General features: G+C 31.5%; 1 protein-coding gene across 4 annotated transcripts in view; it reads right to left on the bottom strand.

Annotated features, from left to right (window-relative positions):
* The window catches only part of LOC127708269 (caskin-2-like), an 87,578-nt gene that overhangs the window by 54,043 nt on the left and 20,104 nt on the right, over window positions 1–13,431 (bottom strand). The window contains exons 6-9 of one of the 4 annotated variants that reach the window (XM_052213110.1): window positions 11,354–11,481; window positions 9,981–10,089; window positions 9,350–9,458; window positions 483–577 (exon numbers count right to left, since the gene is read on the bottom strand). In XM_052213110.1, the coding sequence (XP_052069070.1) occupies window positions 483–577; window positions 9,350–9,458; window positions 9,981–10,089; window positions 11,354–11,481 (441 nt within the window). Of the gene's footprint in view, window positions 1–482; window positions 578–9,349; window positions 9,459–9,980; window positions 10,090–10,424; window positions 10,446–10,764; window positions 10,791–10,882; window positions 10,920–11,353; window positions 11,482–13,431 lie in introns of those variants that run through there. The other 3 variants (XM_052213111.1, XM_052213112.1, XM_052213113.1) reach the window with 3 other exon arrangements.

The following is a 13,431-nucleotide window of genomic DNA, read 5'->3' as shown; positions in this document are numbered from 1 at the left end:
TAAGGATTTTATAAGATTTTTAAAAACGGCTTTTTAAACAATAGGTTATAAAAATCATGAAAAGAAAAGTAGGGGTTAGCGGGCAAAATGTTTTTGGCACTACATGGAAAAAACTGGAGGATTCTGAATCTCTATCAAAAAGTCAAAAACATGAGTAGCAAACGTCCTTAAAATCATTCAATTAAGCCTTTTGTAACATATATAGTTTACAAAAAATCTAGACATTCTAAGGATCTATCATGTGCATGGTTTGAGTAGTTTCGGAGATCTTTGAAAAAGTTTACGTTGGATGACGGACAACAAACGATCACAAAAGCACAATCCAGATGAATTAATAACAAGGTTAGTTCAATAGTTGGTAATAAAAATTACAGCATAACCCTTTGAGTAGCAAAAAGACAGAGAAGTTTATGCAAACCAACAGGATTAGTTCTGGAATCTTTAAAGTACAGGTCTCCTGTCTTTTTTAAGAGAACACTTACCCGTATTATATCCCCTTCCTTAAACGTCAGTGACTGTGGATCATAAACATTAAAATAGTCTTTTATAGCTCTAGCTTGTACAGCAAAACTAGCCTCTGGAAAAATAAAAACAAAGTGTTGTAAGAATGTAACAAACTGTACACAATATAACATCAGATATCTCCAATAAAGTCAAGATAATTTCAAAATAAATCAATTTACCAAATATGTGTTGGATATGTGCAGTAAAAAATTCAACAGTTAAAGTAATGTTTTCCCCCACATTGTAGCAATGACTCTTCACCTGAGATTGTCTATTATCCCCGTCAAGTATTCTCTAAAAACAAATTGTCCTGTAATCCCACTAGTGCTGAACAACTGCTTTATATACAGTTGTCTCATTAGCAATCATACCACATCTTCTTATTTTTATATTATGAACACTATTGATGAACTACCTGTATGAACAAACTATCAAGTAATCCTGCTAGTGATGAACAACAGTCTTATGAACACTATCAATGAACTACAAGTATGAACAAACTGTCAAGTAATCCTGCTAGTGCTGAACAAAAGCCTTATGAACACTATCAATGAACTACATGTATGAACAAACTATCAAGTAATCCTGCTAGTGATGAACAACAGTCTTATGAACACTATCAATGAACTACAAGTATGAACAAACTGTCAAGTAATCCTGCTAGTGCTGAACAACAGCCTTATGAATGCTATCAATGAACTACAAGTATGAACAAACTGTCAATTTATCCTGCTAGTGCTGAACAACAGCCTTATGAATGCTATCAATAAACAACCTGTCAAGTAATCCTGCTTGTGCTGAATAACAGCCTTATGAATGCTATCAATGAACTACAAGTATGAACAAACTGTCAAGTAATCCTGCTAGTGCTGAACAACAGCCTTATGAAAGCTATCAATGAACTACAAGTATGAACAAATTGTCAAGTAATTCTGCTAGTGATGAACAACAGCCTTATGAACGCTATCATTCTACAAGTATGAACAAACTGTCAAGTAATCCTGCTAGTGCTGAACAACAGCCTTATGAATCCTATCAATGAACTATAAGTATGAACAAACTGTCAAGTAATCCAGCTAGTGCTCAACAACAGTCTTATGAAAGCTATCAATGAACTACAAGTATGAACAAACTATCACGTTATCCTGTTAATACTGAACAACAGCCTTATGAATGCTATCAATGAACTACAAGTATGATCAAACTGTCAAGTAATCTTGCTAGTGCTGAAAACAGCCTTATGAACATTATCAATGAAAAACAAGTATGAATAAACTGTCATGAAATCCTGCTAGTGCTGAACAACAGTCTTATGAATGCTACCAAAACTACAAGTATGAACAAACTGTTCTGTAATCCACAACTGAACAATAGCCTAATGAACACTATCAATGAACTACAAGTATGAATAAATTGTCCTGTAATTCTGCTAGTGATGAACAACAGTCTTATGAACATTATCAATGAACTACAAGTATGACCAAACTGTCAAGTAATCCTGCTAGTGCTAAATAACACACTTTTTAACCCTACCAATGAACTATCTATTAACATACTGTCATGTATTCCTACTACAGAAGAACAGCAGCATTATGTACATTATCAGTGAACTACATTTGTGAACATACTGTCATGTAGTCCTGCTAGTGATGAATAACAGCCTTATAAACATTATCAGTGAACTACATTTGTGAACATATTGTCATGTAGTCCTGCTAGTGATGAATAGCAGCCTTATAAACATTATCAATGAACTACATTTGTGAACATACTGTCATGTAGTCCTGCCAGCAATGAACAACAGCCTTATAAACATTATCAATGAACTACATTTGTGAACAATACTGTCATGTAGTCTTGCTAGTGATGAATAACAGCCTTATAAACATTATCAATGAACTACATTTGTGAACATACTGTCATGTAGTCCTGCCAGCGATGAACAACAGCCTTATGAACACAATCAATGAACTACCTATATGAACAAACTGTCAAGTAATCCTGTCAGTGTTGAACAGCAATTTAAGAATTATCATTCCTTTTCATTAATCACTAAATAAACTACAATGAACATTGGACTTGACTCATTTCTAGTTGACAGAATTTATTCACGTAAGTATATTTACACCAACATTAAAAGCACAAACCTTTAGCTGTATTCTACAAAGAGGACTTGCCAAGGATATATATACTTTAATTTGTTTATGTTACATATCATTAATATTTTATTTCTGTTTTTAACTTACTACAACACCTTCAGCTAATTTACTTATCAAATAATTCTTCTACCACAAAGGAAAAGGTGAAACAAAAACATTTTCTTACATACATCTCAGGATATAAAAAGGTTGACACAGAAAATAAAACCTATGAATAAGCGGAACATTTCACCACCTGGATAACAAATAAATTAACAGCATCAAAAGAAATGTTAACATTGAAAACTCTGATCAAAATTTTAATTGATAACTGAAGCATGTGAAAATCTCCTCCCAGCTATAAACATTACAGAAAAACAAACATTAGCTAGTTCATCAAAACACAAATTCATCTTTGTTTATTTTTTTTTTTCAATTTAGTTTTCTAGTTAACTTCAATAAATGACATTATAATACAGATTTGATGACAATGTAACATTGTAATTGAAAGATAAAAGTATTATTTACCTGTTACACAAGGTTATGTCATGAAGTAAAAGTGGCCTACATACCATTATAGTCAATTTATGCACATAGATAATACACCTTGAGAAAACTTTTACCTGTATTTACCTGATAAAAATTCATCAACTTTCTTACTTATATAGCTATCAGTTAACTCTGAGATTTAGTAACTTTTAATTTAATTGTATCAAAAATAGTAATCTAAAGACCTATCCTGACCTAACCTTTTTGTACAAGGTTGAAATTCTAAACTTTTTATTGTATTGTAAATACCATAAAATATCTTTGAAATACCGAACACCCACTAGAAACATTGGATTGAATTGACTTTTTTTAATTTAAATAACTTCTCTCCAATGTAAACAGTTATTAAAGGGAGATAACTAATAAATACAGGTGGAAAAGGTTATTGTCATGTTATCGTTTATTTCACATGAAAACTTTAAGACTATGTTACATCCAAATGACTAAAATGTAATTTTTTGTTACCTTTTTTTCTTTAAGAATCAACTTATTATATACTCCTTATTATAAATGAGAAAAAGTAGGAATATTGATGTTAAGTGAAGACTGAATATTAATTTACAATAACCCTAAAATTGAGAAAAAACCTGAAATTACAAATAAATTGAGAAATTTCAACAAATCAGGCAAAAAAAAAACCCACTTAAATAATTATAATGATGTCCTATTGAATTTGTGCCGCTAGATCTAAATATTTTAACGTGTTGAGATATTATTAAGCTCAATACATCTTGAGGATTGCTTACACCATCTCTTTACTTGAGGGGTATAGTTGGCCTCTTGGCAGGGTATACTCCAAAAAAATGTTATGACAATATTAAGGTTGTGTATTGGATGTATTATATTTCTAATATAACTATTATATATGTTGGACTGTTCAGACCTCTGTATACATCCCTCATCAATGTTCATAGCATTTTAGGCTGATATTCTCTACTATGTATAAGAATAGACTGATAGCTGCTAATTTCCCTCTACTTGATATATTGAATTCAATGTTAGTTTTAGTCTTTACATAACCCAAAATAAACAGTGATCTTCAAAATGGCATAACTGTCATACAAATGTGACTTATTATGCCATGCTAAAAACCTGGTTCAATGACTATGACTATGGCTTTCAATCAACTATTGTTCACATAAGGATGACCTGAATGTCATACCACACCCTGTAGAACCTTGTTCAATGACTATATCAAGGGAGGACTCAATCACCAATTGTTCACAACAGACTAGCCTGGCCAGTATATTAGAACATTGATTTATACAATATACTTTGAAGTTTAGTACTTTATAGCCTTTTCTATCCTGACAAAATATGGAATAATTATCAGATAAATGAGGTTATGGGAATGCTTGGTAAAAAGATGATAATAACAATGAATTTGATATTAAGCAGAATAAATCTATCAAAAAACCAAATAACATAATGACTGATGTCCAGAATGTCAAGATATATATATATCACTTTCAGTCAATAACCATGCAATATGTTCATCTATAATAAACATTAAACTTTGAGGCTAGACATGGTCATCAAAAAAATGATTGAGATTCAATACTTTCCCAGGCCTGCGAGTCAGTAAGACGAGACCAAATTTTAGGAGTGTTTAAATTAAATGGCCATCTTGATACACAATTTTGGTAATACTATACAATAGGTGCCATTTTTTGATGGATCTATTTAAATACCAGTTTATGGTATATTTCATGTATAAGGGTGTGTTTGTTATAATAGAAGCTCATGTTTTAGATCAGAAATAAAACATGTATTAAAAAGCCTGTAGGTGTTCCTAAATTATACATTTTTGATGCCGATACATATTTCACTTTTAATTTCAATTTTTAAATTGACACATTCAAAATGTTTATAACCACAGAAAGATACTAAGAAAACTATTACAATGGCATAGCTGTTCAGAATTACAAGTCATGAATTCGGAGAACAATTTAACTTGAGTTGATGTGAATAAATCTAAAATATTTCACTGTAAAATTAATGTTTTTCAAAATAAGATAATTTCATGATTCTTTAAAGAAGGTTCAATTACATGTCTTGGTTGGTGGATGAATACCAAACTAATATTTTATGTTTTACCTCTGCAATAAAATGATCCCTAATACATGTATCACCAGGGGTTTCAGAAAAAATGGACAAAAGAGCCAAACTTAATCCAATTCATATCATGAAAAGTTGATAAAATTGATCTCACTTTTGCAAAACATGGGTTACTGAAGAACAGATTAAAATACAATGTGTACGTGAATCATGACATGCACATATAAAGGAACGAAAATATGATTGTGCAATACTGTATTATATCACTGTAAGTTAAGGACCAAAATGTAAAATGTAGGTCATTATGACCTAACTTTTTTTTAAATTTATTATACAAAACATTAAAATATTTGTATCTTACAAATTAGCATGCAGATATATCATATTTCAAATGATTCCCTAAGATATTACATTGTTTCTAAGTTTTGTCCTATTTTTCTTTGATCATCTACTTAAATGAAATGACGTATAAGGGAGACGGATTTATATAAGTTATTCTTGTTTCCGAATCCCAGAATTTATATTGTATAATTGTATTTTGTGCACTTTTGAAAATAAAATATTGTTTAAACTAAATGACGTATTTAAATTTTGACCTGACATCTTACATTTACTGACCTAATCTAGGAGGACAGACATATGTACATACATCTTCTTCAATATATATACTCAACACTATAGCCAGTAAGGGTATAACAACAACAAAATATATGTATTGGTGTTAACATAAACAATGTTAATTTTATTTGTTTAGGTGGTATAAATGTATATCTATCTTTTTTTTTTCATTCACTGTTGCTATCATTTATTTCAGATCACAAAAAATACAATTGTTGGCTAACAATTTTATTCTCATTGAAGAATCATCTATGTAACATTCTACTGATCTAAGCTTAAACATAATGTTTACTCTACGATCCAGCTGTTTTTGCCTTTTTATGTCTTCAATATCAAAATTAAGACACTAATAGTCTATGTTTTGACATGTCTGTCTTTATCAACTGTCCAAACCCTAATTTGACATATATCTTTAAAAGTTCATATCATAATGACCATATGTAAAGTTTCAAGTTGATGTGACAACATTTTCAAGGTAAATTATCTTAAAACAAAACTTTAACCTGATATTAGATGGACAAACAGACCTAACAGACACAAAAACAAATGAACAGCTTTGCATAAAAATACATATGGATAATTTTGGAAATTATTTCATCCATGGTTTCAAATAAATTAGTTTTATTATAAAAAACAACACTGAGAATTAAAAAAATGTTTTGATAATTTGATAATATTATAAAAATTCTCTTGTTATTAATGCAGCTTTCCTGGTCACTATTTGTTAAAAAGACAGCTTTCTAAGCATACATGAACAGGGATGCAGGCTACATAATAACATATCACATAAGGAAAATAGGCATACATTTTTTTGATGTTGTAAAATACTTTATGGTCAAGTTACAGTAAATGGGCTATGTCACAGATTTTGGTAAAATTTTGCATACAACTTTGGCCTGTTGCACTATATCTGAAAATCGAAAAAATAATGCATTTATCTCTTTTGTTGTCTGAAATATTACTGATTGAATTCTTTAAAAGTAGGTGATTACTTGTATAGAAAGCACATAAAATCGGAGAAAACTTTCCTATTTTTGTCTTTAAATCATCAAATTTCAAATCCACAGATTTTTCTTAAAAAACTATATGTTGTTGATATAAATTACCGTTTCAATTATGTAAAATAATGATAGGGTCACCAACCTTTTTTTTACTGTTTTTACTTTAAGTTCAATAACTATAGAATGACAAATTGAAAAAAAAAATTAAATCAAAAGGTGCCAATAACAACATAAAGAAAATTGATCCTAGCTAGAATACAAGACTTTATGTGCAGTATGTGGAAACTGCCTTAAATTTGACAATTGATATCCCAAAAACTCTAGAATAGCAAATCGGAAAATTTCAAAATCAATTAGAAAGTTGAAATTTACCAATCCCCAAAACAGTGTAAAGTTTCAAGTAAATAGTCTATTTGTCAATTGCATAATTGACCCTGTAGTTAAAAGATTTATTTTTATGATTTGTTTTCCTAGGAGGGACATAAATTTTCATTGAAAATGAAGAGCATGCTGAAAAGCATTTTATGTCTGTAATCTGTAAGTTTTCCAAAACTTTTAACAATATTCAATCATTTGTAAAGCTTAATACAATGTACTTTTTATAGTTATTTTTTTATTGCTAGTTTTAAATAAATATTGGTTGAAAATAGGATATTAATTTCAACTTATCAAGCTTTTCATAGGGAGCAGACCAGCTTGCCTAGCTAAGAACTAGTCTTCAATTGGCAAAGGAAAAACAGAATTAAATCAGTAATGACAATATATACTACATGTACTGATTCCAGCATTCTCAAGTTAGTGTGTGACTTTTAAGTATCTGACGGCTTAAGTCCCATAACACTGGTTCAACATACCAAACACTGAATGAACTGATGTACAGACAAAGGTGCAGATGTAATGATCACTACGGGTACAATAAACCATTAAGTATTATTGATGCAGTCATGATCACTATGGGTACAATAAACCATTAAGTATTATGGGCGCAGTCATTTTATTAAGATAACATACTATGCAGAATTAAGAGTATGGCTAATCCTGATTGATCGTTGTGTGCAGCCAAACATTTTTTAATACTAGACACTTTGTGCAATCTGCATTATACCAAAGGCAAAATACTATATTTTCCTAAGTCTTAAATGAACTGAGTAGTCCTTCAATGCTGAGACACATATTTTTAAGTGCAGAAATTTAATTGTATTTAGCAATGTTCATTCTAAAAATCAACTTTCTAAAGTCTGTATCTTGAAAAAGGTTACTATTGTAGCTTATGCGGAAATTAATTGTATTTAGCAATCCTAAATACCCGACTTACAGATTACAGGTCTTAAGGTGAAAAGCAAAAATAGTTCCAATAAACTGTTGACACAGAGATATGTCTCGCCTGTTGGCATAAAATTCAGAAAAAGACAATCTGATGGACAGCAACATGGTTTATTAATTCAGTCGCTGGGCCATTCATTATCTAGTGGGCAGGGCCTGAAAATAATCGTCCAAATGATATGTACTGATAGTAATGCAACTTTCTACAAAATATCATTGATCTATCACAAGTAGTTCTTATCAAACTGACTGAAGCAGAAAACTTTACATTGAAATTTGCTAATTAATTCAAAGTCACTGGACCAGGACCAAGGGGGCAGGGCCCCAAAATAGTTGTCAAACTGATATGTACTGATAGTAATGCAACTTTATACAAAATATTATTGATCTATCACAAGTAGTTCTTATCAAACTGACTGAAGCAGAAAACTTAACATTGAAATTTGCTAATTAATTCAAAGTCACTGGACTAGGACCTACGGGGCAGGGCCCCAAAATAGTCATCACACTGATATGTACCAATGGTAATGAGACTTTAAATTAAATATCAATGATCTATCACAAGTAGTTCCTATCAAACTAACTTAAGCAGAAAACTTAACAATTGTTGACAACGTCGCTGCAGCCATCGTCAGAAAAGCAATCCCAATGTCTCACTTTCTGCGACTTTTGTCGCAGGCGAGACAAAAACTAGTATTAGAAATCTTTTGGGACACAGTTTCTATTTAAACCTGTTATATGCATATTTGAATACCATAGGCTGCTTTAGATTGTTGACAGACATTCTATTTGCACAATAGCTGTACAGCAAAAGGGAGACAACTCGTTTTTTCAAGAAGAAAATTATAGCTTATGATAACAATTTTTTACCTACATAATTTTAATCACTTTATTTCTTAAATATTTGTTACACTACTTTTAGCTTATAAATGTACTAAATAAATTGCAACAAAAATTCTACAGGTTTGATGTAGGAAACTAGGCAGGGTGTAGCATAAATGAATAACATAAACCTACCTGTTAGAAGTTGTTTGAGATCTTTGGCAGCACGACATGCTGTGTATTTAAGCACTATATAAACCTACCTGTAAGAAATTGTTTGATATCCTTGGAAGCACAATATGGTGTATATTTAAGCACTATCCTATACAAACCTACCTGTAAGAAGTTGTTTGAGATCTTTGGCAGCACGACATGGTGTGTATTTTAGCACTATATCTAAGGCAGTCTCACCATGAGAATTTGTCCTATTTACATCCACACCACACTGTAACGAAAAAAAAGTATTAACAAAGGGTGGCTTTTTTCTGATATCATGCTCCCCAATTCATACAAAATTATATTTACCAAAAATATCTAAATGTACAAAAAAAATCCTGTAAACACAGCAACAGATATATAAGGAATGATCCATCACTGCATAATGCTCAGATTTCTATGACAGCTTAATTTCATCAAGAAATATCTGCTTTAAGAGTAACAAGGGCACACAAACTAAATGTGTCGCCTGTCTTACTAATCATGACTGAGTTTCATGTTTCATTTAAAACATAGTTTAACTACAGGTATCATACATTAAATATAGTTAACATGTTGCTTAAAGTATATTAGAAACAAACCTAACCATGAAAACTTAACGATGATTACTGACACATGAAAATAAGGTCAAGGATAAAGCTTAATTTCTCATTTAAATTTTTATTTTTTATTTCTTCATACTACTTTTATAGTTTAAATAGAAATGAGCGTACGTTGCCTAAACTCATTTTCCTTTATATCTATCACTTACATCAAGAAGTAATTTTGCCACATCTACTTTGCCACATAACGCTGCTTGGTGGAGACAGGTTCCCTGTTGAGTTAATCTGTTTATATCCATACCAGCTTGCAGCAATAATCTAGTGAAATAAAATAATAATGTATCAGCCCATAGAAATAAAAACAATAATAAATATATAACATAACACATACATACTGAGGATTAATCATTATTCATGGGGAACTAATTTTCGTGGATATTATGAGTGAACCACAAATTTAAGTTTTTAACAAAATATAAAACTTGCAGAATTTGTTAAAATCATGAAATTAAGCATCCACCAAAAAGTAGTTTTTCTAAAATACATGAAAATTAGCACCCACAAAAATAAATAAATTCACAGTGCATTCAGTCTAAATACTGCAAAAAGGAAAACTTTTACATGTAGTATTGGGTACCTCAGAAATTTCCTACCTGAGAATTTCTACATGACCATTCTTGGCATCCAGATGTAATCAAGTAGTGTTTCCTACCTGAGAATTTCTGCATTATAAAAATAACGAGATGTGGTATGATTGCCAATGAGACAACTATCCACCAAAGTTCAAATGAAGTGGATGTAAGCAATTATAGGCAACAGTACGCCCTTCAACAATGAGAAAACCACATACTCTATAGTCGGCTAGACATGAAAAATATGAAACAGTTCAACTGAGAAAACTAATGGCCTAATAATAACTAACTAATGTGAACAAGTTGTATTTCCTACCTGACCATTCTTGGCAGCTAGATGAATACAAGTAGTATTTCCTACCTGAGAATTTCTACATGACCATTCTTGGCAGCTAGATGAATACAAGAATTATTTCCTACCTGAGAATTTCTACCTGACCATTCTTGGCAGCTAGATGTATACAAGTAGTATTTCCTACCTGAGAATTTCTACATGACCATTCTTGGCAGCCAGATGTAAACAAGAAGTATTTCCTACCTGAGAATTTCTACCTGACCATTCTTGGTAGCCAGATGTAAACAAGAAGTTTTTCCTACCTGAGAATTTCTACCTGACTATTCTTGGCAGCCAGATGTAAACAAGAAGTTTTTCCTACCTGAGAATTTCTACCTGACCATTCTTGGCAGCCAGATGTAAACAAGAAGTTTTTCCTACCTGAGAATTTCTACTTGTCCATTCTTGGCAGCCAGATGTAAACAAGAAGTTTTTCCTACATAAGAATTTCTACATGACCATTTTTGGCAGCCAGATGTAAACAAGAAGTTTTTCCTACATAAGAATTTCTCCCTGAAATTCTTGGCAGCCAGATGTAAACATGAAGTTTTTCCTACCTGAGAATTTATACATGACCATTCTTGGCAGCCAGATGTAAACATGAAGTTTTTCCTACCTGAGAATTTCTACATGACCATTCTTTGCAGCCAGATGTATACAAGTAGTATTACCATCTACCATATCAAGAGGGGTTTCAAACAGCAAGGAAGCACACAAATTACTTCTAAGTAATAAATCTACAACCTGTAAAAAGAAATAATTTACTTTGAATAAAAGAAAGAATCAGTTGATCTATATGTATAGGTACAATCAGCAGGCATAACAATTTTGTATCCAGAGTAGCCCAAAACAGCTAAGGCTGAATACCCTTAGTTCTTTACACCCTAACAAACTTCTGTTGCTGAGTCAATTTATATACAGCAGTATACGAGAAAAATTATAAATGATCCAAATGGTCAATTATGCAGACTTTTTTTTTTACGAGAAAGAAATATTGATCTCAAATTAAATATAAGTATACAAAAGTAAAGAGTAGAATGTAACTAAATATGTATTGCTATACAGTTATGAAAACTTATGGGTATTGGTTCCTCTTACTGCCGATACTATGTATATATATTTTGGCATTGCACAAGGTAAAGCTTTTCTAAGACTTTTTATGGCATCCTTACACTAAATCCCTTGGATGTGTATCGATTGATATTTTAGTATCGGAGAAGACGATATATTTATTAGTTGTAATTGGCTTTGAACTACTTTTCAGTAACTGTGAGTAATCTTAGATCCATATTTTGTGTCTTTTGTCTTTATGTGAGTTGTTTATGAGCTTCTTGCCAAATCTGACGAGTCAAACCATTTCAATATGATTTTTACAGTTTTTTCTTATGTAGCAATGTTACACCTCTCTCCCAGGTTAGGAATGGGTTGAGTGCTCACGAACATACCTAGCCCCACCATGTTATTTATCTGCCTGTCCAAAGTCAGGAGCCTGTAATTCAGTGGTTGTTGTTGGTTGCTATAGAAGAGAGGCTATAGATACCAAAGGAACATATCTGCCATTATTGTTTGTCATAAATCAGGGTGTTGGTTTTCTCTTTGAAATGTTTCACATTTTGTCATGTTAGGGTTTTTTGTAGCTGACTATAGGTATGGGTTGTATCATTGATAAATGATGTACAATGACCTATATCTGCTTACATCTATGTCATATACTCTAGTTGAAAGTTGTCTCATTGGCAATCATACCACATCTCTTTATCTTTATAAAAAATCATAACTCTTTAAAAATTCTACATAAATTACACATTTAATGAAGTATTGTTGTGCTTTCATCATACAAATATTCAGAGTTATCTTCCTTAGCTTGCATTGTCACAAGTTTAATAAGAACAAGATACCTACAAAAGTTGCATGTACATGTATAAGAAAGGGATTATCGTCTTTATTTGCAGTATTCACATTAACAACTGCATTTGAAGTATTGAGGCAAGTAAGTTTTTCTAAGTGCAATGGCCTCTTGCTCCACATGTCATAGACTCAACTTATGCTTCATTCCTCTTTATCTCAAACACCTTTATTGTGAGTAGATAAACAAGAGTTGTTTACCCTTATAGAGGAACTATTTCAATAGGAATTAAAGAACCTTAGTGAGCACGCTCACATACCCCACGTCCCCACATTGTCATTGGAGAAATAAAATATGTGTAAGAAAAAAAATTGTATAAGAAAAAAAAATTGAATCATAATTTCCTGTCAATATGCACATCTACATAGTATGTCCTTATTATCTACAAAGTTTCATGAAATTCTGTTGTGTGGTTTCAGAGGAGTTGCGATGACAAACTGTTGCAGAAGTACATTGAAGCAAATAAGTTCAAAGGGGCATAACTCCTAGAAAAAAAATTGAATCATAATTTCCTGTTGATATGCACATCTACATAGTATGTCCTTATTTTCTACAAAGTTTCATGAAATTCTGTTTTGTGGTTTCAGAGGAGTTGTGATGACAAACTGTTGCAGTAGTACATTGAAGCAAATAAGTTCAAAGGGGCGTAACTCCTAGAAAAAAAATTGAACCGTAATTTCCTGTCGATATGAATATCTACATAGTATGTCCTTATTATCTAAAAAGGTTTCATGAAATTCTGTTGTGTGGTATCAGAGGAGTTGCGATGACAAACTGTTGCAGTAGTA

Source organism: Mytilus californianus, unplaced genomic scaffold (genome assembly GCF_021869535.1).
Source record: "Mytilus californianus isolate M0D057914Y unplaced genomic scaffold, xbMytCali1.0.p SCAF_7, whole genome shotgun sequence".
In the NCBI taxonomy this organism is placed as follows: domain Eukaryota; kingdom Metazoa; phylum Mollusca; class Bivalvia; order Mytilida; family Mytilidae; genus Mytilus; species Mytilus californianus.
Note: the sequence above shows the minus strand (reverse complement) of the source record. Positions and strands in the feature narration are given on the sequence as shown.